General features: G+C 36.8%; 1 protein-coding gene across 7 annotated transcripts in view; it reads left to right on the top strand.

Annotated features, from left to right (window-relative positions):
* The window catches only part of LAMA2 (laminin subunit alpha 2), a 342,287-nt gene that overhangs the window by 179,352 nt on the left and 136,784 nt on the right, over positions 1 to 26,151 (top strand). For all 7 annotated transcript variants that reach the window (XM_085055980.1, XM_085055978.1, XM_085055977.1 and 4 more), the window contains exons 13-17: positions 3,959 to 4,072; positions 4,651 to 4,862; positions 11,211 to 11,322; positions 14,952 to 15,065; positions 22,557 to 22,684. In XM_085055980.1, the coding sequence (XP_084912106.1) occupies positions 3,959 to 4,072; positions 4,651 to 4,862; positions 11,211 to 11,322; positions 14,952 to 15,065; positions 22,557 to 22,684 (680 nt within the window). The remainder of the gene's footprint in view (positions 1 to 3,958; positions 4,073 to 4,650; positions 4,863 to 11,210; positions 11,323 to 14,951; positions 15,066 to 22,556; positions 22,685 to 26,151) is intronic.

Genomic DNA, 26,151 nt, shown 5'->3' with positions numbered 1-26,151 from the left:
TCTGAAGTTACATTGGCAGATGTTCAGAAGTAATGAGGCAGCCACCAGTGTAGTGGACTAAGTGCTAAACCTTTACGGGCAGAGTTACAAGAGGCATTGGAGAGGGAGAGTGTGAGTCTTCATGCAACAATTCAAGAATAAGATGGAATATAAATCTATGTAAGAAGGAGGTATTCTCCAAAGACATTAGCAGGAGAGATCCTGACAGCTTGCCTTGGGAAAGCATTGGCAGCAGATTCACTAAGTGCAGGCAGAGAAAGACTTGTAGAATTTGATTTCCATACAAAGAGATGCAAGCTTTCCTCATCCATGGCCTTGCTAATGTTTGTAGAAAAGCTGTTTGTTTTCAGTGCTGTAAGTATTTGTGGTTTACTGTCACTTGTCTTGTTTTAAAAGTAATTTTAGTGGGACAGACTTTACACAAAGTAATACTGTGTGCTTCCTCCTACCCTCCAGGTCTCTTGCTGTTGAGCATGGACATTTGTTTACAGGAACATTTGTTCACATCTTTTCTGCTTCAGTTTTGGTTGACCCTCTGTCATAGTGTTGTAAAAATGTCTTGTCTGCTCTCTGGTTTTATCCTTAAGAACATGGAATATAATAGTAGAGTACAGTTAACTGTGAACAATTGAAAAAGCCCAAAAACTATCTGCCAGAAACTTGTTGGATCAGAACTAAAATAGCTGTGGTTTCTCTCTCCTACACTTGTTATTTCTTGGGGATTCTGTGACTCTCTTGAACATATAGATTCTGCCTCCTAAGCTGGGAAGAAATATTTGATGTAATAATCTCAAAATAGGTGGGAGAGACAACGGAAATTTTGTGGAACTTCCTTGACATTTTTAGATGGCTATTCTTGTCTCAACAATACATGCCTTTGTCACTAGCAAGGCAAACTTTTATACCCTGTTCTCTTTGGTGTTGATGGCCTCAGATCACAATCCTTAAAGCATAACTGAATCTTTGGGTGAGACAGAGAAAAACGTGAAAATAGAGGGATCTCACAGGTGCCCAGTTTCCATATTGCCCCTGTATTTAAAATTCTGTGAAAGGTACTTTTTGCACAAGATGACATATGCAGCACATGGATTGACCTCTGAATTCCAATGCCTGTGAACGAACTTGTATTTTAAATATTCTGAGGAAGGAAATTACCATTGTAAACAGTGGCAGAAGGAAATAGTATTTTTTGTTTTATGTAAGTTTCAGGTCTTTTCTAATCTGTATTAATATTATACAGCATACAAGGTAAATACATATTCTGAACTGTGAGGTATTCTCTATGATAAATGCCATTTGGGGACCTTGTATTCAGTGTATGATCCTGTTTGTGATATGGAAATCTTGCCAATTGCAGCAATGAAACTCAGACTGCAGTGGCTAGCAGAGACCTCAAGAGACTTCTTAGTCATGTTCAAACTCTTAGGCATCGTACCTAGAGTATCTCTGACATGTTGAACTGCTGCTAATTAATTAAATACTTCAGTAGCATTTTCAGGTAATCTGATACTATTTTGACCATCCTTACAATCAACTTTCTGTATAGTCAAGCTGAATCTTCTTCATGTCTTCCCTGCAGTTGCTACAGGTAAATAAAAATGGCCATTTCATTTTTCCAGGAGTTTGTGTTTTGGTAAACTATTTTCCTATTCCCTCTGAGCGTTCTCATTTTTGGACTAGGCAAACCACCCCTTTTCTCTTGTTTTTCCTCTTGGTTATATTTTAGGAGTTCCTAATCCAGTCTAGCTGCTTTCTCTAAACTATCACCTTTCCTTTAGGGTTCTCCTTTTGTTGTGGGTTTTTTGGGTTTTTTTCCTCTGCTTTATGACCTATCAATTCCTGTGTAGGATTTTTATATACTAAGGTAAAGGTAATGTAGCTGGGAAAAAATAAAACCTGTCTTGGTACATAATTTTTATGGGTCGCCTGAAATTGCCTAATCTTTATTTTCCCATTATTTTCACTTTCTTGAATCTTTGTTGTTAGTCTGAACTTGAAATAGAAATGATAAAATTCTACACAAGTTACTCTTCTAAAATATTTGTCTTCAGCTGGAAGCAATTATGGGTACTTCTTGCAGCATTTTAGATATCTGAATATTCTACATTCCTCCTGCACTTTTTGACCAGTGCTTAGACTTGACCATGGGCAAACCAAAAGTGCTGTAACAGCTGTATCTAAGGAAAAAAGTCTTTTCATGTTGTTATGGTCAAGGCTTAAAGTAGTTGCAGTTTTGGACACTCAGTAGATAAACGTGATGCCACTGTTTGCTGAGGGCACTAAACTAGGAGGAGCTGCAGACTCCATCAAGGGTAGAGAGGCCTTTCAGAGAGATCTGGACAGGCTAGAGAACTGGGACATCACCAGCAAAATTTAACAAAAGCAAGTGCTGGATTCTGTCCCTGGGATCAGATAATCCTACTTATACACAGAGATTGTGAGGTAAGAGGCTGGAGAGCAATGCTGTGGAAAGGGATCTGGGGGTCCTGGTGGATGGCAAGTTGAGCATGAGTCAGCAATGCCCTGGCAGCCAGGAGAGCCAACTGTGTCCTGGGGTGCATCAGGCACAGCATTGCCAGCCAGGCAAGGGAGGGGATTGTCCTGCTCTGCTCTGCACTGGGGCAGTCTCACCTGAAGTAGTGTTTGTACTTTTGGGCATCTCAAGGACATCAGACTATTAAAATATTTCGAGAGGAGGGTGACCAAGTCAGTATGAGTGCCTTCCAACTTGAGATAGTCTATGATTCTGTGTTCCTACAATTTTGTGATCCAAGATTCACATTATGAATTGGAGGGAATTTTCTGGCTTTAACCTAACAATTAGCTGGACATCCTCAGATGCAGGGGTTTTATAAACCTTTATTGATCATTCAAAATCAGTTGATTTCTAGGCCTTGAATGCTGGAATTTTTTTTTCACCCATTAGATTAGGTCCATCATAAAATAATGAAGATGTTGACTTTCACTGCTTTCTGTTGCTGTGTGCAAAAATATCCAGTATGATGAACAAATACGGCCTTGAGAATAAACAGATTTTTCTCTTTGTAAAAGACTCACAAATTTGCTCTGTGCTCAGCAGTATGCACTCGAAGGGCAGAGGAATCCCTGTGATTTTAATATTCTCAGAGAAGAGGCTCACATTGCAATGAAGTATGAGTCAGATACGTTTAAAACCCAAAATGCAGCTCTTGCAGGATTTGATTTACTTAATGCTGCTTCAAATCAATTAACAGAAAGCACTATTTCTGTGCTGAACTCCATCATTCAAGTTTTGATTTGCATCGTACTACATTCCATTTTTAATGGAATAGCTTGTGTCAGTGCCATGATTCTGGGAGCTAAAAGAGCATAGAAAAAATATATTGCCATGACAGAAGTGACTGGTCATTGACTTCTCACATTGTAGGCTGGGTCAAACTGAGCAGAAGGGCTGAAACATTCTTTTAAAGTAAATTTATTTGACCCCATGAGGGAAAATTCTTACTTTATTTTAGGTTACAGTTCATTCTAAGAAAAACATCACAGGCCTTTTTTTTTCTCTTTTGGTAGTTTGCTCCATCAATGAAACTGAAGTTAATGAATTTTCTATAGGTTGCTAAGGCTGCTGATACAGAGGCCAGCCTAAATGAGGACCATTAACTGAAACAACTATACTGAAAATCTAATGTCAGTACCTTTTGGAAACTTGCACAGATTTCTTATCTATTTCTGATTTCTCTGTTAATCTGTGGGTTTAAGGAATTTGCAGCCTTCGACAGGCATAGAATAAAAATCACTTGGTGTGGTTTCTAGATGGTTGAGCAACAAGGGATGATCGGTACAGCTGTAATCCCCAGGGGTCTGCATATGGCTTTATCACACTAGAAATCTACTGATGTTTGAGAAAACTACCCCCAAGTGGTTAAGGTCCACTTTCTTTTATTTAATTGTATTTTTTTCCTGTCTTTTTTCTTCCCAGGTAGCAGCTGCTGGAGGACATCTGAAATTTACAGTCTCTTATGATGTCACAGAAGAAGAAGAAGAAGAAGAAGAAACAGTTAAATTGATGGTTCATACTGATGTCATCATAGAGGTAATGTGACTGTATTTTCAGCCAAAGAAAGAAAGAAAGAAAGAGAAAGTGGCCTGCTGCTTCAGATGTTCAGTGTGAAGTCTGGTGGTTGAGGACACAAAACAGAAGCATGCACATACTTCCAGCTAATTTCTAGTGTCAGAAAATGGACTCACTTCAGAGAACTTAAAGCTTCAGTATCTCAAGGAGTCTCTGGTATTATTGCAGTAGCTTAGAAAACTATAATACTTCGTCTTCATCAGGAGAAATGAAGAAATAAAATAATTGGTCGTTCGTGGTAACACTTTGACATTCTTTCAGCAGATTTGGTCTTGTGCATCTCAGCATTGTATGAATTTGCTTTTGCCCATGCAGAGCCATGACACCATGACACTAGGTTTTAGCTGAATAACCCAAACTTTCTTTTCCACTGCTTTTCAGTTCTATCAGGCAAGCCCACTTCAGGTTTATGAAAAGTGAATATTATTCCTGATATTTGTTATTCTTGTAAAATATATTATTCAATAAATCATGTACCCCAATGGGCTTTTTTCATTACTTTTTCATATTTAAATCTCTCTTTTCATGGCTTTCTCTAGGGAGGTGACTTGAAAATCAGCACTCCAAAAGGGATAATTCACCTGCAGCCTTCTAAAGAGCACACGGAAGAAATTATGCTGAAACCAGAATCTTTCTCAGTGCATGGCACCGATGTTCCAGTCAGCAGGAGGGAGTTCATGACTGTCCTTGCAAATGTAAAGAGGATCCTCATAAGAGCCACATACAGCAATGGGATGAATGCCATCTACAGGTGAATGTGAGGAACGGGTCCCTTTGCTACTGGCAGCTTCTCAAAAGAGTTGTTTTCTCTCTTCAGAGAATGAAGCTGATGTAATTTAAAACACTCTAATTTATTATCTTGAAATCCATAGCATTCATTTACACTTTCAAACTCTTGTTAGTATGTTTTTCATTTTGGATAGGCAGGAGGAGGAAGGCAACAGAAAGAAGCAGCCTTAAGAAAATGAAATTACATGGGTTATTAAGGCATGACTGACAGTTCTATAAATATGTTTATTTTGTGAACACAGTAATTCCCATGTATATGATAAATCATGGACTGTGGTAATAACGTGTTCAAGTAGGAGATGATATATTGCTTATATATTGTTTTCCCCATTTAATGACCATACAGGGCCACATTAACAGTGGACCAGAGAATTATATCCTGAGTCTCCAAGCTGGAAAAGTGCCTCAAGGGGAATTTTCTATGTTTTTAATCAGTACCACACACAGAACTGGCTAATCCCAAAGCGTTTCCCTTGACTTATGACAGGATGCTCTGTGGACTGCTTAAATCCACTGATTTAATGTGAACTCTTCTGAGTCCTCTGATAAAATTAAAGACATATGAGATGATGCAGTTGTTCTATTTTGGTGGCTGCAGGGTGGTTGAAACTGTGAAGCTCATCTTGCATTTCAAATTTTCATAAGTGCATGAATAAATACTCCAGATGGGCTATAAGGCAACCTCTCTCCTGATACTGTGTGATTAACATTAATAGTTAGGTGGCATAAGTAATATTTTTAAAATGTGTAATGGAATTGATTGCATAGTAGTTTTTTACTCAGAAGGCATGAAACCTGAAATGCTCTCTAATCTACACATCAGTTGATTCAGTGGCATAAGCCAATTTGGAATGGAAGGAGCTGATAGCACATTTAGTGATTATTTGCTGAGAGCACAGACACAGGTTTTGCTGCTGTGAAATTTCTTAAGCAATCTAACTAACCATCATTTGAATACTTAGGTAATTAAAATATATCCTAAATTGAAAGGCAGGTTTTGTCAACAGCATGCAGTTTTCTGATTTGAGCTTTGGCAGTGTAAATTTTTTCACTGCAAAAAGAATTATGTTTCTTCGGTTTCTGTCTTTTCCTGTGGTTAATTAGTATGTATTACATTTCGGTAAGTAAGTTTGTGAATCATAACTAACTTGAGTTTGGGCCAAACTGCTTCCTAATTTGCTTGTTTAGTCATCAACCTTGTATTCCTTTGCATCTTCTTGCATCCAGTTTGAAAGCCTTTCGTGGCCCATCAGCTTCCCACCCTGATGTTTGAGGAGAGCCAAAACACCAGGCAAGATCTCACCTCTTAGGCACTATGAGCAGACCATAAGAAACTGTTAATTCACAGTTTACAGCTGAGACTAGTGGGAGCTCACAGAGTGATTGTCCTCTGCTTTCTTCTCATTCAAATTAAAAAACAAACAAAGAAAACCTTTTAGTCAGAATTTTCCAAACTGAAGGAGTCAAGGAGCAATTTTGGGGTGAACAATACGGGCTTTGTCTAATATAGTCTTTTAAAGGAGATAAGACTGACTTTTTGGGGGCCAGGAGATGTGTATGATTGACTTTCCTTGGGCCAAAGGTGTTACTAAGTATTATGGGAAACGCAAAGTTCAGTTATCAGATGTTTACATATGTTTGTGTACTTACGTTTGTACTAGTAGGAGAAGAGGGGCTTTCCTACAAAAAGCACTTTGGCCTGGCAGTTAAAATCTGTGAGGAAAGTGCAGTGCTGGACATGAAATGGCTCCGTCCTGCCTGTTCTGTGGAACAGTGCAGGTGGGATGGATGACACCCCCTCTGGGCAGCAGTGTAGAGCTCAGGTAAGCACACACATGAAGGACTGTCACGATTTATATTATGTGCCTTGTAAGTAAGAAATGGCAGAGCTGTCTGTGGCACATTTGGAAGACTGTACATCACTGCCTGCCACCCACATTACTGCTTTAGCCATTTGGTCATGTGCAGTGCCTCACTGTTTCATAGTCTTGTTCATATTCAGCCTTTGTAAAAGTTTAATGGTGTTTTACAGATAATTTTCTGAAAACATTTTTTGGAAATACTCTTTATGAAGAGCTCTGCAATGTGGCTAGCACAGACCTTTCCTGTGAGAATTCTTTTCTCTCTTCTTCCTGTGTTTTATAAACAAAGATCAAGTTTGGATGTTATAAAAAACAGTTTCTCGGATGTGGACAGTTCAGGCCTGGCCAGTCAGGCCTGGGGGGAGGCTTCGAACTGACCAATCTGGGTGACCTTTGAAAAGTCTATATAAGATGGAATTAAATAATAAAATCTTCTTCTTGATGCCACACTTTGAACCTGGGTCTTCTTACTCTGCTAGCAGCTCAACAGCGACACTGCAACACACATAATTTCGGCTTTGCATGTTGGTAGCCACCAGCTTCTATATGTAGTGACTTTAGAGTTAGGAAGATTGGTCCCTTAAAGACAATGAGTCAAAAGTGGGTTAGGGGAAGGAACTTAAGTGATTTTGAAGGGTATCTTTTTTGCTAGAAATGGTCTTATATTGCTGGTACATTTCTAGCTGTCCCTATGATGTCTCTTAACAGAGAACAATGCAATGGTTGCTGTATTGCTGTGATTATTGTCAGTATGTGCACAAATCTAAAGTAAACACCTTTTATTGAGCGCTGTCAAGATACTCATTGCAGTTTAGCATGACAGAAGAAAAGATGTGAAATTCCAACCACCATTAAACGAATTTCATTCTTCATCTTTAACTGTAGGAATCACAGTTTCACCCCGTAGGGTAGGATTTACTGAGTGGAGTTAAGCCTTCTCAGAACAGTTCATGCTCCCACTCACCTGTTGGAGCAGCAACAGCATTTACTGTCATCCAGCCCAGCTTATGATCTGTTGGGTGGGCATATTGCTAATTTTCAGGATGTGCCTCATTACTGACTGTTTTATATTCTTTTTGACTTTCACTCATGCTAAAACATGCTAGGTACAAAAATGTTCTCAGAACTCTTAAGATCATGCAAAATAACCCTTTTCTCAATATTCTGCCCCTTTAGTTCTTCAGGGAAAATGTAGACCCAATGAAGAAGATATTCTTTGTGATATGTAGGGCTGATTAAGGAATATCATTTATGTCTCCAAAGGAAGATATTTTGTAAAAGAAATACACCTGAATAGATAAGTAGATATGTTATAAGTAGGATTTTATTGTCTTTAAACAGGTATGTGCAGTGGACAGATGGATATTCCTCTGAGAGGGTTAAGAGGGTCTGGCAGAGGGACAGAAATATTACAGTGTTATTAGATCCTTCATGAATGACAATTTCTGCCTGAAAGCACCAGCAGAATTATGCAACATACTAATTAGAGATTGCCATATTAAGCAACCTGTTCATTTAAATACTGCAAGTTTTCAAAATGGATAATGTCACCACATGTGTAAGGATTTCCAAGGGTGCTGTTATAAGCTGTGCTTAAAAAGAGACCAGAATGGAGGCATAAAGTAACTTTCTTGCAGTCATGTAGAAAGAGACTTAAAAATTCAATGGAGTTGTTTCCAGCTGGGAAGAGCTTTAATTTAAAGATTCTATTTTTAACCCTTGTTTAGTTAACCTACTTGAAACATTACTTAATCTGTAGTGCTTTCAAGTAGCCACTAAACAATATTAATTCAGTAATGCTGGGTTTGACTCAGGCATGGTTTTGTGTACATTTTTTGGGTCATTTTAAGCTTGCAGTGTTGTTATTGCTCTATGGCGTAATTAGGAAGCTTTCTTACATGAGTGGGCAATTAGATGATCAAGTAGGATAAAAAATGAGAGTACAGAAATGCAGCAATCAGTCTGAAACTGAACTCAGCTTCTGCATTTAATTCCTAATCCTCCTCTAATTTGACAGATCTTCCAAACTGTTGCAGTTAAGTCCATCTGTGGTAGAAGCAACGGGCCAGGAAAAGATAACTCTCTTTTACTGTTTTGTTTGATCTAATACTGTTAGCTTGTGCTTCAAAGAACGCTTAGCAACACTATTTATACAGTTTCAGTATTCAGAGTGGTTGCTGATGGTAAGTGTTGCAAACATACAGATAGGCACTGGAAATTGTGAAATAAGGGAATAGATTCCCTGCAACCACATATAGAAGAGTCACTGCTAGGCACACAGAGAAAGAGGGAAGAAGAGGCCAAGGGTTTTTTTCCATATGCAGAATTGGCTTCAAGATAAATGAACAATGATTGGGTCACTACTTCATGTGCCTTATGTAGCTGATGTGATTCAGATGCCTGGCACAGCAGACAGTAAACTATGCTGATACTGCCTGAAACGTCCCCTTCCCTTTTAATCTTGTTTGTTTTTAGAAGTCAACAGTTGCCTGCTGACAGTTACAGTCAGCTTAAATATTTGGTCTTGATGTCTAATCTCAAATTGTTCATGCATCTCCAGGATCCAGTGCCCCATTACTGCCAGCATTATGTATTTTAATGAATGCAGAATGGCATCGAGGAATCAAAACTGCAACATCAAAATGGGAGAAAAGAAAATCACTGCAGCTTTCTTCACTGAGTAACTGTTAATGCTAAAAACTGTTAAACACATTAAAATCCCATTTAGCAAATAGCAGAACGTAATGAAAATTGGAGCGATTCAGTGAATACAAATGTGGGATAATATTGGGTGGATTGCTTCTGTGTGGTAGTGCTTCTCTTTGTTCCAGGATCTGTGCTGAGAGAGAACTAGCTGTAGTTCAAAGGAGAAATAAAATTTGGCCTTTTATTAAAAAATTGTTTCTTAATTGACAGATTTTCCCTTTAAAATTTTAGATTTTTTTATTCTGGTAATCATTATTTCATGTCTAATATCCTAGAGATTGGTCACCTTACCATAAGGAAAATTGAAATGCTTGATTGCAGAATAAATGTATAGCAATGGAGCGAAGGGGATATGCTGAAAAGTGAGAGATAGGTTCCTGAAGATCTGAATAGGAATAAGCATCTGTCTCTTAAAAGAGTTTCAAGAACCTTTTGCAGAGGTTCTGTTATCACCAAATAACATTCAATTTTATAACTGTATGATACACAATGGTAGTCTCTCCAAAGTCCAGTCTTACTCCAGTGGTGGTAAAATTTCTGTTTTCTGAAGCTTCCATCTTAATTTCAGAAATCTTACCCTTTTTTTCCCATTACTTTTCATGTCTGTCTTGCTTGGAGTAGTCCTAAAATCAAGTGGAAAAATATTCTGTCTTAAGTTTTCCTCCAACTGCTGCAGTAGCAACAAAATATTTTTCTTGGATGTTTTCTTGTCCAAGGTCATCCAAATAATTTTCAGGATTTTTTTCAGCCAAAAGATAAATGCCCTGTTATGAAGGAGAAAAAAAATTTTGTTTAAAGTTTTCCAAAGAAAATGGATTATTTTTAACAACAAAATATATGTCATGATAGAAAGGTATTTTCTGCTGAAAAAGACTTCAAAACAAGCCCTTCAAGTAGCTCTATTTATCAAACACTCTGTTAAGATTACTGGGTGAAAATAGAAGTCATTTAGCTTCTGTAATACCTTAATGTTCCCTCAAATTCTTGTAAGAATTAAACTCCCAAATCCCAGGGTTTTTTCCCAAAAGGATACTCTTGAGGTAAACTACATCTCTTTCTGATAATAGCTATAAGATTATCAAAATACATTTCTGGTTTCTGTCATCCTACTTCCATGTTTTTGAAATAAAAATCATGATCAGAGCTTGCCTAAGCAACAGCTGTTTAGCACTTCTTTTCTTTGGGACTGGGGAGACCAGGGTATATGGTATATGGTTTTCTTTCATGTACATACATTTTTCTTTCATATGCATAGTACATAGATCCTCAATCCTTCTGGGCAGGGCTGACATCTTTTCCAGAGTTCAAATCTCCAGAGTAAAAATACTCTATATCCAATTCATGGTAATGCAATATTTTAGAAAGTTGGACTAGTGGTTCATGCATTTTGAGGACTCTGCTTAGTGTCAAATTTGCTCTATATGCAGCTGCAATGGAAATTGGCACATGTGGCTTGCAGGCCAGGAATAGCCTTCCATCTCCTGCTACAGTGCTGTGAGACTTTTTTAATCTATTTTTATCAATGTGTTCTGACCATAGTCTCCCTCACATGATGAGCAAAAATAGTAACAAGCCTATAGACGTATAGTTTAGGAAGAAATAGATGAATATGAAAACCTTCTTATTTTTAATCAGGAAAACAGAAACGATCCACTGTATGTCACTATAAAGTGTTTGTTGCATTCAGCTACACATACCCATCTAATTTGCTATTTTGCGTGTTTAATTTCTGTTATATCCAGACTAAGAAGTGTTGTTATGGAAGCTGCTGACCACACTTCAAGGGGGAGAAGAGTAGCATCTTCAGTGGAGTTGTGTGAGTGTCCTCCAGGCTATGCTGGTACCTCCTGTGAGGTGAGTATCATGATGCAGTCTAGTTCCATTTTGCTAATACTGTGATAGTTGGAAGCAGACAGTGGACCTGCCTTGGTAGAAAATAGTAAGTGAGCTGTCCATTCCTGTTAGGAATTTGCCATGGCTTGACTAGTTACCTTTATTTCCAGGTGTTGGATCATTATATTTGATAATATTTAAAATCTGAAGTTTTACACCTCTGTAGTGATTTCTAACTTATGAAAAGACATTTCCGTTAATAAAAAGGAAGTGAAAACAATATTTGTACTCTTCAGCTAACTGATGTTACAAATGGATGAATCTATCACATTTAGAAGGAAAATGGCAGTTTTCTGACCTGTGCACAACAAAGCCAGATTGAATTATTTGAGTTAATGGAGTTGAGTTTCCTCTTTTGTTCCCCCAGGACTTTGCCATTTGCCTTTGAGTTGTTGAGAATTGCATGTGTGTTCTTCTGAGGATTGTGTCACTTAATTTTGCTCATTCTACAGATAATAATGTAGAGATATGCTCAGAAAAATACCCACTTCCCTAACAAATGTATTAGTTCACACAGAATGTGTTCATACAAGTATATGTATGATTAACTAGCTCACGTGGGCATAGCTTGGGGTAAATAGGAGCCAAAAAAAATTCTTCAAAAGCTTTGCCTTTAAGGGAATAGTTTCCAACACCAAGATGCTCTGCTTCACAAAACTACAAATAGTATGCCATTTACACGGACACTCTAGGCATTTGCTTGTCAACTCTCTTTTTCTTTAAAAATTTTCATGCTTATATGTGATATTTAGGGCTTAGAGTCTAGTCTCATGCCAAATGTGGTTGCTTGCTGCTGGGGCTAGATAAACTAATGTAGAAAGAAGGCCTGAAGGAATTAATGGATATTCCTATCACTTCCAAAATGGTACAGATGAAAAAATAACTGGAGAAGAAAAGTTTTTACCTCAGCTGAGAAATAATTTTAAAGTCTGACCACTGTCTGTCTGCTCAGTTATATCAAGAAGAATGCTGGATGCAGTGTCATTGTGCTTCATGCTTTTTTTCACTTTCCCATTTATTCTCCCAGTGCAGATTTAGGTGTGATGTCCAAGAGAGCAATTGGAAAAGCCCTGATTGCAGATATTTCAATATCTACTTTTGTTGTAGAAGCTGAAGGACTTGGGTAGAATTCCTGTCTTGGTGTTGCTGAAATTGTCTGTCCAACGTTGTGTCCTTCAGTGCTAAACCTTCTCTTTGATCATAACCAGTCCCTGAAATTTGATATATACTTAAGATCATACTCCACAAGAGAAAGCACATATATATAGCAGCAAATCTAAAGTTTCTGCGCATGCTAGTGGCCATAGAAAAAAAAAAGGTGATGTTTTGGAATTCCAGACAGATAGTAGCTAAGAAAGTATGGAAAGAGAAGCTGAAAATATGGGGTGCTTTTTTTGTTTGCTTGGTTTTGGTTTTTGGTTTTTTTATTGTTTGGAGTTTTTTGGTTTTGGTTTGGTGAGGTTTCTTGTTTGTTTGTTTATTTGTTTGTTTTTAGTTAACATTTTTGTTTCTTCTTCTGACTATTTTCAGGATTGTCCAATATTTTATTTCTGCCAGTTTCAACCTTGCAGAGTTTCATTTTTATTGATTTTGTGCAGTTTTTCAGTTCTATTTTCTCTTCATTATTTAAATTAATGTATGTATTTGTCTCCTGCATAAAGACATTGTGGTACCTGGCATAGATGGCTGCAGCACTAAAAACAACTATAGTGTTTACTTATTTTCATGCTGTGAATGTTTTGGCATGATCAGTCTTCAAAAAGCAACCAATCCCATTTAAATTGTGCTGCCTCTTTTAAGATTGTTGTATTACATAAATTTGGAATTTATTTTTAGCAAGATTCTGGCCAAATAAAATTCTTACATTTTTGCATGTATATGAACACAGAATTGAGCATAGAAATGAACACACAATTGCATAAGCACAGATGAAATTTTAATGAAAGATGAAAGATGAAAGCAGATGAAATTTTAAATTTCTAATACCAGTTGGACTCATTTGTGATAGTTACTTTGCTCCACTCATGAATTTTCTTGCCTTTGTTAACATCTTCACATCTATCAGGGACAATTGCTCTTGTCCCCCAGATTTGTTCCCATTCTCTGTACTCTTTTACTTCTGCTTCAGAAGAAGTTGTGTTTAACTTTCATCACTATGATAGTGAAGAACTTTTCTGGCTTTTGAATGTTGCATCATTTCTTATGATCTCAATTCTCAATCTGTAATCTTTTAATTCTCTTCCAAGCCTTGCTATTGATATTCCATGTCTAAACTCTTAGAATTAGTGACTTTTGGAGCTTTGTCTTGTGCAATATCATGCGTATCTGACTATTATTTTCAGTCATCAAAACAAGACAAAGGTCTATAGAATTATGCAGAAACACTTGCATTTCATGCTACAAGAAAAAAAAATGTGGCAATTTCTTTTGACCTGTTTTTAGGTTTTGCTGTTTATAACTCTGGACTTTTATTTTTTGTATTTATGGGGTTTTTTTAGAAATGTGTAATCAAGAATGTAAAGAAGAAAAAACAAGGCTAATGTGTCAGATTTTGGGATGTTTTTTAAAGAATTGTTTCTATTATTCTTTAGATTACTTGCATATTTTTCAAGAGCAGGACAAAAACGGACATCTTAATTTTTTTTAAGAGGAGTCTGTTACATTTTTGAATAGTGTATGTGAAAGGGAAAGTATTTTGTTTATTACTTTCTTTATTAAATAATACTTTTAGTATTCTGTCAGTGCAAAACTTTGTATTAGCCAGATGATTTTGAAGGTCATAACTCTGTCATGCACTTTTTTATCTTATGCAGAATCCTTGGATCACATGAGCAGTCTTACTGTAGAAACATAGTTTGAAAAAACTATAAAGCCTATTTGTGAGATATATAGTAAGGAAGACTGCTGCTTGACATCTTATTATGAGCAAAGGGAGCAGCTGAATTTTTGCTGATGAATCACAGTTGTATGGTGTCACCTTTCCTACAAAATAACTGGCCATGCATTTAATATTGATTTGAATTTTACATTTAAAAAAGAAAATTAAAAAATGAGAGCAGTTTCCTAAAGTGAAATTATTATCCTTTAAGGAGCACAATTTGTAAATAAAAGGGTAACCTTCTTTTCAGCCTGTGCTTTGTTTCACTGTAGCCTTTTGCTGGAGTCCTAGCAAGACTAAATAGTATTTTAATTGCTGTTTGTGCCTGAACTTCTCAGAAAACATTTTTCTTGTTTCGAGGGTTTTTTTCTCCTTCTTTCCCCTTCAGTATTTCACCTTGTGGCTGTTTTTCAGCCTGTACCTCTTGCTTTGATGCTGTCATATTTCTGTTCTTCATTTCTCTGCTTTATTTTACCATTTCAGAAGAATGATCAAGTTAAGGCTTCCTCTAATCTCACACCTGCTGCTAAGGCTAAGGTCAGTGCAAAGCCACAGCACCAGAAAGAAGAATTTTCTAGAGAAATGTTGGTATTTTTATTCATTTGGCAAGTATGGCTTTTGTGTGTGCAAGCATCAAATCCATCATTTTAGAAATCCCATTCCTTCCTCTGTTCAAGCAAGAGTTTAACTTTTTATCTAACCTGTCTTGCAGTCATGCTGGCCTCGACACAGGCGTGTGAATGGCACAATTTTTGGTGGAGTCTGTGCACCATGTACATGCTTTGGTCATGCAGACGTGTGTGACGACATGACAGGAGCATGCCTGGTAAGTGTCACTGCAGGAAACAATGGACATGGCCAACATCAGCTCAGTATACCTGTGTGATTGAATTAGTGACCTCTGAGACCTGAAATAATCAAGCAGAAAAAAAATAGTGAGCAACAGAAGAGATCTTTATGTTGAAGTGAAGGATCCCCTCATAGCAAGACATGGTATCTTTAACAGATAAAAAAAAATATTTTATCACAGACAGTCTGTGTTTTAAAATAGAATCAATAGTATTAAGGTATGGCATGCAAAAAGCAACAAATATATGAATGCTTTTTCATGCAAGATTTATCTTCCCCTCCCATTTGTCTCCTGCAGTATATTCAATGTATAGTATGTAGCAGGTAACTTTGTAAATTCTGTTCTAGTTTGATAAGATATTGTTAATGTCTTCCTTCTAAATTCATAGTAAACCTTGAAGGAACACTTAATGAATTGTGCTTCAGAAAAATAATAAGAGTATATGATCTCAGCTAAATAAGATTTTTTTTCTTCTTGTAGTCTAGGGTGATTTTATGTAGCTACCTACTAATTCAGCAATTAAATCTATGATATTATCCATGGAAAGCCTACCAGCACACCACAGTTTCCAGCCCGTTCCGTAGCCTTTTGGAATGGTTGAATTATGCTGAATATACTGTTCTGATTGACTCAAGGGCATTTTTAGTTTTATATTGTCTGACATGGCATGAAGCTTGAAACAACATGTCTAATTTCATTAGTCCTGCAGAAGCACAATTTAAGCCAGTGCCAGTTTAGTGGGATATACTCTCATTTCCCTGCAGAATTTCAAGCAGGATCTGTAATGTGCATGTTTCTAAATGTTCCCTTTTATTTTCTTAAGAAAAACCTGCTGGAAAAATGCCAAAATGAAAATTCAGGCTTTTTCCAATATAATTTGGCACTTAGAATTATTACTGTTCTTCCTGTTTTGCTCATAGAAGATGTTTAATTGCATTGCAGTGCAAAACAAGATATCCTTAATGTGTGGATCAGTGAATGTTTCAAATTGCTTTTTCATGAATAGAAGCTTAAAATTATTCTCAGTTTAATTATACTGTAAGCCTCAAAGAAGTACCTAGAATGAAAAACGCTTGACATGACAGTCATGTTTTGAATCCCTCACTTAATACTCAGTGAAAATGTTTATCACTAGGGTAATATGGATTTGCATTTCCTGACAAAAATTTTTGCATTAATGACCGCATTATCCAGCTATAATCTTTATAATATCAGTGTGGGATAAAATAAACAGGAGAGAAAGGGGAGGAAGAATCTTGTTTAAGGTATGCCATAACTGTTGACTGTTTTGCTTAGGGGGTACATAGCCAGATGTAAGTTCTGAGGTTGTTGGCTTCTGTGTCTTCAAGTTATAGCTCCTGCTCAGCTTCCGTCTTTATTCTTGTCTGTAGCACTAGCCTGGATGCCAGAGAAGGCCACGTAGCTGCTTACTGCTTTTTGTGCTTTTCAGCTGATGTGAACTGTTGACTCAGACAATGGAGCTCCCCCTTCTGATGTTTCAAGGGTGCTGGTGTAAGATAACACAGCCCTGACAAGGAAGTGGAAAATAACCAGCTGAAGATGCACTTTCATCTATACACATTATCAAGCACTCTGTATTTTATGTCTTCTGTAGCTTATACTAGATCAGCTGTAGAGAAGAGGCGCACAGGGAGCTTAAAATCAGTTCTGGATTTTCTTGCAACTTTGAAAGCACTGTAAGTCAGATCGGTTAGTATCCATGCAGGCTATTAAACGCTGCTATTCAATTTGGATCATAAGCCTTTTGAAGTGAAAGAGAGAGAAGTCTGAAAGCTGAAAAAGAGAAATGTTTCACATCAAAGGCATTCTTTCTATTGAGGTTTACACAGCCTTTTGGCCTCTTTATTATTATTCATGGTGTTTTTTCAGTAATACAACAGACAATTTAGGCACCTAATTTACTGATATGATACTTCTTTTGGCTCTTCCTTAGCTTTAAAATGTAGTTGAAAAGAAGCTGAAATGTGTTTCTGACTCGTGATAAAAGCTCAAATCATCTGCTTTGACACAGGCCTGTATAAAAAGCTCATTTTAACGTATATCTTGCAGTAACCTGCAAAGCCCTTTGATCCCCACAGCAGCCATAGAGAGCTGCACGGTACCTCGTCCTCGTTACTATTATAATATACATAACTGCTTTGGTACGTAGGGCAATTTCTAACATTCAGAAATATTCTTTTGTACTATTACACACACACACATTTACAGTAGCTTTAGGAGGCTGGTTAAACCTAAGCCTTCTGAAAAGCAAGCACATTTCAAGGTGTTTCATTCATTGCAGGATACTATGTTCTTATTAGTAAGCCCAGAGAAAGCAGATCTTCCTGCCCAAAGATATGCTCAAATTGCCTAAGTGGGTAGTCCCCAGTGGCATCCTTTTCGTGTTGTATTCCTCTGTGTATAAACAGCATATACCATGTGGGATGAAGATGGTGTCAGTGCTGGTGGACATCTGCTTTTGACAGTGTTCATTACAAGAGCAACAAAATGTCTGTACCCATCTTCATATACATCGTAACAAAATGATATGTCCTGGCTAAATGCAGTACAGGCTCTCACTCAAGTGAAGATATGTAAGGCTTCTGCAGCATCCTGATTACATTTGTAACACCAGGAAAGGGAATTGTCTGTGTCATCTTGACATTATGGTAGTTTGAAAATGCTTGAAGAGTTTATTCATGCTTCCAAAGACAGAATACCATTGTCTGGTCTGGACGGCTTGGGAATATACTAAAATAGGCACCCAGGCTTACTCTCTTTAGCTGGCTTTAACAGCTTCCCTGGTTGTCTCTGGAAGGGCAGCAGCGTGCCCAAGGTGCTATCTTGGACTCTGTCATACTCCCTGTATGAGGTTTTATTTTCACTACTAACATTCTATTCTAAATGTTTCTTTCCATGTTCATATTCACTCAGGAGTGGTTTTCAGTGTGTATTTAGGGTTCCCTGATATTGGGCACAAAGAAGTTCATTTGGTTTCTTCCAGAAAAGGAGAGCTGGCTCAGTAGGAAATGGTGGAAAACACACTGCAGGATATTAGCAAGGAAGCTTTTAGAGAACAAAGTCTGAGTCATACATAAACTTTTGGACAAAAATAAATCCTACAGTTTTAATTACAAAGAGGTTGTCTAACTGAAGTTGAAAGGTGTTTAGAGGTAAAGGAGATCCTGAAAATTAATGTATTCAAAATAATGTGAGATACCATACACAGAATTTGAAAGTATAAGTATGAAAGTATAAGTACTTATGTATCATAAGCATAATACATAAGTATTTGGACATAAATTTTTCCTGACCACAAAATCTATGGATCCATGAAAAAAAGCATGGATTTTACCAAACCACTAGATAAATGCATTGGAACAACCTCTATTTCCACGGGAATAAAAAGAAAGCAGATATAATGTACTGAGCAGGTTAGAGAAGTTGATCATGATCTATTTTATGCCCAGTCTCATGAAAAAAACAGTACAGTTTTCCTATTAATGTGAAATTAAGACACTGCAGGCTTAAGCATGCTTTAAGGAAATAATCTCATTATAATTAGATATTGCTCAAACCAGATGATGTTCAAAACCATTGCTGTACTTTTGGCAAGTTTCAAACTGAGATGCAGCCAATTGATATCAAGAAAGCACAATTTTTTCGTGAGTGTTGATAATATTTTTAGAAGGACTTGTCTACTTCAGTACTTAAAGTACTGATCTGTAAACGTGGCAAATTAGCATGAAGTTTAATGCATCACTGAAGAGAACAGGCAGATCAGGTCACATCTACCTACTGCATAATTCTTGTTCTTTGTCCTGTAAGATTCAAACTGGCTCAGGGAGAAAAGAATAGGATACACAATATCATTATTTCTCAGATAAACTCTAACACATGCAGTATGGCATGCTCATATTTGGTACTGTATATGTAGGGTTCTCTTTTTCTGTTTGTTTTTAAATGTTAATGAATTTAAATTTTAAATTCATTGCTTTTGAACATCAAATAGGGAACCATCAGCACTAGTCACTTTTTAACCGTCGCCTCCTGTGGGCACAGGAGCAGGCAACCCCAAAATGTCAGAAGTCAGACAAGGCAGAAGGACAGCTTGGCTGAGCAGGGATCCTCTTTTGGAGATCAGGCAAAAAAGGAAGGTGCATGCAATGGTCAGGTGATGTGGGAGGAATGTTGCTTGCCGTTGTAGGGGGAAAATGTGTGCAGCCAAAGCTCAACTGGAGTTTAAGCTGGATGGAAATATGGGGGGCAATAAAAGGAGGTTTCTAAAATAGGTTAATAGCAAAAGGTAGTGTGGAAATCACATCAGCCCACTACAGAATGTGGATGTTCGCCTCACAAACAGTGACATAGGAAAGGCAGAGATGTTTAATTCTTTCTTTGCCTGTGTCTTCAGCATTGATGATGTGCTAAAGGGATCCCAGTGCCTTGAGCTGAGGGACCATGGCTGTGAGCATGATAAACTCCCAGTGTACCCTGAGCTATTGTGGGGTCTACTGGATCCATATAAGCTTATGGGGCCTGATGGAATTAATCAGACAATACTCAAAGAGCTGGCTGATATCATGAGGCCTCTCTCAATGATTTTTGAACATACTTGGGAATATGGAAAGGCCCCAGTTGAGAGGATGCTGGCTAATGTCCAAATTTTCAAAAAGGTCAGGAAGGGTGATGTGGAAACTACAGGAGAAGATTTTTCTGGGAGGTATTGAAAAACACCTGAAAGACGGTAAAGTCATCAGTCACAGCCAGAATGGCTTCATGAGGGGAAAATCCAGCTTATCAAACTTAATTTCCTTTTATGACAGGATAACCTACCTAGATGATTTAGGACAGCCAGTTGATGAAATGTTTCTGGATTTCAGTAAAACTTTTCATACTGTCTCTCACAGTGCCTTTCTGGACAAAGTGTCCAGCACACAGCTGGATAAACACATCATACAATGGGTGAGCAACTGGCTCATGAGTCAGGCACAGAGGGTTGTGGTGAACAGGGGGACATCAGACTGGGGACCTGTCACTAGGGGTGGTCCCACAGGGCTCACTCAGCCCTGTGCTCTTCAATATTTTCATAAACAACTTGGATGCAGAACTCAAAGGGATACTAAATAAGTTTGCCTGTGTTATTGAATTGGGTGAAGCTCTTGATTCCCTTGAGGGCAGAGAGGTCCTACAGAGAGACCTTGGCAAAGGTCATCAAAGTGAAGGTGGTCAGGTCTTTGTAACAAGAATTGTTTTTCTACAAAATGGAAGGTTTCTGGTTTTTTACTTTAAAAAAGTAGAACCTGCAAATACCACTCAGTGCGAGATGCAAAGTTTTAAAGTAGTGTATTAGCTTCTCTCACGTTAATAACATCCTTGACATATAAGCTGTTCATATTCTTCAAAAACGTTAAGATATGTCTGAGGATATTTAAAGCTAAACTTATCACAAAAGAAGAATCCATTATTTTTCAGAAAAAGTACAAATAATTTGACATGATATCTTTAAAAAGTTGAATTGCAAAAGATTTTTCTTTTGAAACACTTAAATTATTTTTGTCACATCTTCTTTTAAAAGCATATTATTCCTGGATACTTTTTTTTTGTATGGTTGGTAGATTCTTTTTGAATGTCAATGCTTGAAATACCAATCAAATGGATTCATTAACTTATGGAAGTTGACTTTTACCCAGCTGACTGTTCTAAAGCCACAATTTTAATTTATTAAATGTTTCAATGAGTTGGTAGTAGGGCATAATCTACAAATTATGTTAAAATATAATATTGTGATTAATGCTTTTGTTTCAAATATATGATGATCGTGTGCACTAGCAATAAGAATGCACCCTTTTAAACAACAAACAGCATTTCTGGAGGCAGATGCTTTTGACTCCAATGTGCTCGTGACTGAAAAGGGTATTGTGCTTTCTCAGCTGCCCAGGTGCACAGTAATGGCTATGCAGAGCGCAGTGCAAAAAAGCTTTTTACAAATCATTGCAATCCTGAAACATTGAAGAAGGAATCAGCGTTCCTTAGAATACTGTCTGTTTCCTTACTGAGGATAAATTATGTCTTTCATACAGTAAGGTTGTTAAAGAGCAATCAGTACCGTATGCATGACTTATAAAGCAGTAAAACAATGTTAAAGTTTTCTTAAAGAAAATTTTTAAATTAAATCATGAGTTTGAAAGTGCCCACACTTAAAAAAGCCCCAAGAAAATAAATGGAAAAACCAAACCCCCAGAGTTCTTAAGATGCAGCTGGGAATGAAGCATTCTAGATTTGATCTGTCCCATGGTCTAAAACACAGCAGAACACCTCATTAAATAAAATCTCTCTCATGGCTTTAATTTTGGTCTTTTGAAGTTGACATACGCTTTTTCAATCCTTTTTTCAGTCCATACCAAGCACATCAATATGGCATTTAACATCCAAAATAATTTCTGCTGCTTTCTCTGTTTTTTCATTGTGAGAGGACTACACTTGGGTATCTTGTGGCAAATAGCAGTGAAAGGAATAGTTTGGTATGCTAACAATGTGGGAGAAAGAAAAGAAACAGATTAAGCCAGAAAAGTAATTTTCTGAATCAATTTTGAAATCTGTGAAATTATTTAGAATTTATAAATCCTATATGGTGAGAGGGAAGAAGAATAGAAAGGGTAATCACTCTTTAAAACTTGATTCTTACAAGTCATCATGGGAAGCCTTTTCTCACAGGACCGATTTCCATTCTGCTAAAAGATTGTTTAATTTGAGATCAGCCAAAAGCTATATACAAAAATGCAAATCTAGTATTGCCATTTTTATACTGCATGTTTCATATGCTCAGCTTAATTTCTCTCCTGTTATGAAAGCCAGTCACGTAGATGAGCACAAACCATTGGATAGCACCCTATACACAATATACTTGTCCTTGCTTCTACTCATGAAAAAGAGGCTGGATTCTATCCTAGCAAATAAGTGTTAATTAAGTAATTCAGGCTTTGCTACTGTTTACAAACACTGCTAGCCATATACTTTATAAAATGAACTAATGCACTTGCATGTGAAAGGTAATAATTCCTTTTTATAAATTATATAGTCTGGGCTGTATTTTTGGAATCAACATCTGAAAACAGTTTTCCACAAAATATGTCCTATTACAGCACTGCGATACTAAACCTGCTTTTTGCTGCTTTACTGTAAGCAAGCTAAAACATAACACAACTGTTGTGTGGTGTAAATTTAAAGGTTTGCTGTTAAACGTCCTTTCTGTTTTACATAGAAAGAGTTATCCACAAGAACACATGAAGCACTGATTTTGGCTGCTAACCTGTAGAACTGTTTCACAATCAGCAGCAGAAAATTAGGATATATGTTGCAGCCCTGTTACAATCCTGGTGTGAGGATGGGCTAGGTGAATTTATATGTAAATTTCTATATGCAAGTTGTCTAATTGTCAATTTGTACTTTGCGTCTTCTGTTTAGGACTGCAAACACAACACAGGTGGTTCATTTTGTGACAGGTGCCTTCCTGGCTTCTACGGTGATGCGACCAAAGGGACAGCAGAAGACTGTCAGTTGTGTGCTTGCCCCCTAAATATACCTTCTAACAAGTAAGTTGTATATTTAATGTATATTGCACTTTTTTGCTTAGTAAATTGCATAATTTCCTAATTAATACTTTTGCAGGTATGCCTGAGATATTTTTTATTTCAATAAAATAATATATTCTGCAATACAAACTTTTATTTTTGCAATTGTACAGAGTGCTGAACTCTACTAACAGGCAGATAAGGACAAAAGCTAGATGAGACTAAGCTAGAAAGAACAACACAGAATTTGGATCAATGCTTTTCAAATTAATAACTAGTATTTGCTTTTCTGTCCATTTTAAGAGAAGTAGTTTCTAGTTTTAAAGTTGAATGTGGAGCTGAATTTGCAGATTTGACATGTGGGGTTTTTCTGCTTTTTCTTTTCCTTTTCTTCCAGTTTACTTTCAGTGATTTGTTTGGAATTTCTATTCATCCTTAGATCTTGCAAGAGAAAATATTTTGTCAGTGTATCTCAGAAAAATTATTTTAAATTTGTTTTATTAAATAAAAATACTACTGAAAAGTTCTTCAAAATTCTGATTTAGGAACCAAAGTTTTCTTCATTACAAAAACTTGTCTATGCTACTTGATAGCTTAATTTGACAGACAAAGGGGCTTGAACATTTTTTCATTGGTTTTGTCCTAGACAGTACCTGGAAAATAACAGCACCAAAAGTATTTTATATGATGTACCTGAATAAAACTGTTCTGAATCTTGTCTGTGTCATTGCATCCTAATAAAATTGCACTGATCAGAGCAGGAATAGTCTAAGCACTTATGAGTGGAAATTCCAGGGGATTGTAGAATGAGAGCCTGCCTTCCTGTTAACACAGTTACTGAGTTGGTTTTATTAGATATATATATATATGGGTTTGCTATATATCTGCTGCTCAGGCATGGTTCCTCTGACATTCTCATTACTTGGTATTTCCTTGCCTTGGTAATTAATTATCTTTCTCTTGTTTGAGAACACTGTGCTGACAAAGCAGGGAAAACACAAAAACATTTCAGTCTTGCATAGATGTGCAACAAATGAAGTCAAATAGATTGAATTTAGGTTACGATTGTCAAAATTCCTGGAGACCTCCATTACATATTCATCTTAGTTCTAGGTGCTTTAGTTTCCTTTTTTGAAGTTGAGAGTCCCCTTTTTAATGTTTAGTTTTCTTGAAACATACAAGTACAAAACAAACACACAAAATAAGTGTCCTTTCAACTGTGAAACTGTGTGAGTCCTGAATCCTACAAAGTTTAGCTTTGTAGAGCTCATTGTAAAGTTCAAGCTCTCATGACATTACAGTTCTAGACAAAGTATAACATTTGAAGAAAAAAGAGGTTTTAAAGATTTAATGTGTTACCTGTATGCTGTTAAAATACTTCTTTTGCTTACTTAGTAGCCAGTGAGTTTGTTATGCTGCGGATAATATTTGCAAACAACTCAGATTCCTTCACGAGGAAAATAAACTTCTGCCAAATTCATGTCACTGTACAGATGTAGTATGTGTCATGTTCTTTCTGAGTGACTGAACAAGGGACTAATTGTATGTACCAATTATTATAAATAGCTGTGTACAAATTTTAATCCCAGAAGTGTTTAATGCCTAACATGACATGACAGGACATTTGCAGGTTTCTAAGCTTGATACTAAGTTCCTGTTGCATAGAGAATATTGTCCATGTCATGAGCCTGTGAGAAATATTTCTATTAAGAAATAAGTTCTATATTTTACAGTGTCTCATTTCTTTCTGAAGTTTATAGTGGTTCCCTATCACTGTTCTCACAGCACCTGACTCATTTTCTTTGCAATTCCACATAAAGTGGAGAACTGGTCTAAGCATTGTAGAAATGATGTGGTGATTGTGTTGTTCTGTAGTTGACTTCGGTGGATTTAGCTGCTGCTAGTTTCCTTTCCTGTTTCCTGATGTCAGGAGTTTCCATATGCAGTCATTGAAGCCAAGCATGTGCCTTCTGAAGCACAACAGTCATAAGTGGCTTGCCATATGTCAGAAAGGGCATGTGGCCAAATCAGGAAAATAAAATTAAGTTGTCTAAGCTTGTTTTTCACATCCTGGGTTGTATTTTCTTCTTTTTGCCTATATCTCCATATATGAGCTTATGTGATGCAGATGAGATCAATATCCATGTTATAAATGGTCTATGCAATGAACACTTGACTTCTTCATCCTATGTCTTCTATTAGCATATCACTCTTTAAACTGTTCTAACATTCATAGTCCTCAAGGAGTTTCAAATGCACTGAATTTTTTTCCATAATTTCTAACAAATATAGATGTTTGGGGTAATTACTGCTCCTCTCTTGATGTAGCCATAAATTTAAGATGGGTAACAAAGACGCTGACAGGAATGCTTTATGACTGTAAATGGGAGATAAAAGATCTCTCACTCAGCCTGGGAAGGTCAGAAGTAAATTCAACAAGTGAACTGGGCATTCGGGTTGGTCTCAGAATTTTAATATTTTCTTGGAGAATTAAATAAAATCACAAACATGTTGTCTGGGGATGTTTTCTATAACTTACTAGGAAGCTTTTAGGAAGCCCTGTCTCCCAGCATAGACTTATCACATACATACCCATACTGTGTATGCATACTTGTCCTGTGTCCTGACTTGTATTAGTGATGTTAGCATATGTGAAAACTTTAAAGAGTGATGATAAATCAAGAGGGGGACTACAGTTTTTTTAAGCTTGTTTTGACAAATCAATACTCACAGTTCATTAGTATTTGGCCCTAGTGAGTAATCGGATTCGCAATAACCAGGCAGATAAACTCTTCTCAGCTTGCTCTCATGTATTTCTTTGCAGCAGGCAGATGGGAATTTCTCAATATGTTGATGTTTAGTGTTGAGATGTGGACTAACTATTAAGTCAGAGAAAGAATCAAGGAGGCTTCGTCTGAGCATAACCCTTAAAACATGGAAATTCTACAGTTCATCATTATTGCTTAGTAATAATAAGTACATTATCATTATAATTATTACTATCATCATTATCATCCTTATAATTATTATCATAATTATATTTAAAATTTATGCAGTTGAATTCAGAGCTCTTGGTGGAACTTCGGTACAGTCACTTTTGTACAATGCTATTATGAGCTGTGATAGCATCTATACAAAGTTTCCCATGAAGCTCTTGGAAAGAGTGAGGTTGGGACTGACAAGCAGGAACTTATTTGAAGTAAGCCAGGTGCTGCTGATTATATTCAATGATAATGTGTGCTTTCATTGCTATTAAAGAATAGAATGAACAATTATTTTTTGACTCTTCCTCCATGTGTGAATCTATTATTAACTAAATGACATTGCAAAATAACACAAACGTAATCCTTATGGAAAACAGGAAAACTCCAGAAAAATCCCTGTCTATGTTTATTGGACCTAACCTTCCCACATTTTTCTTACTGATCTCTTGTATTTATGGGACAACACAGAATAAAAGATAACTGAGGACAGATTGTAGGATGGAT

Source organism: Lichenostomus cassidix, chromosome 3, assembly GCF_008360975.1.
Source record: "Lichenostomus cassidix isolate B80296 chromosome 3, HeHo_3.0, whole genome shotgun sequence".
NCBI lineage: Eukaryota > Metazoa > Chordata > Aves > Passeriformes > Meliphagidae > Lichenostomus > Lichenostomus cassidix.
This window is presented reverse-complemented; position numbering and strand designations above follow the sequence as displayed.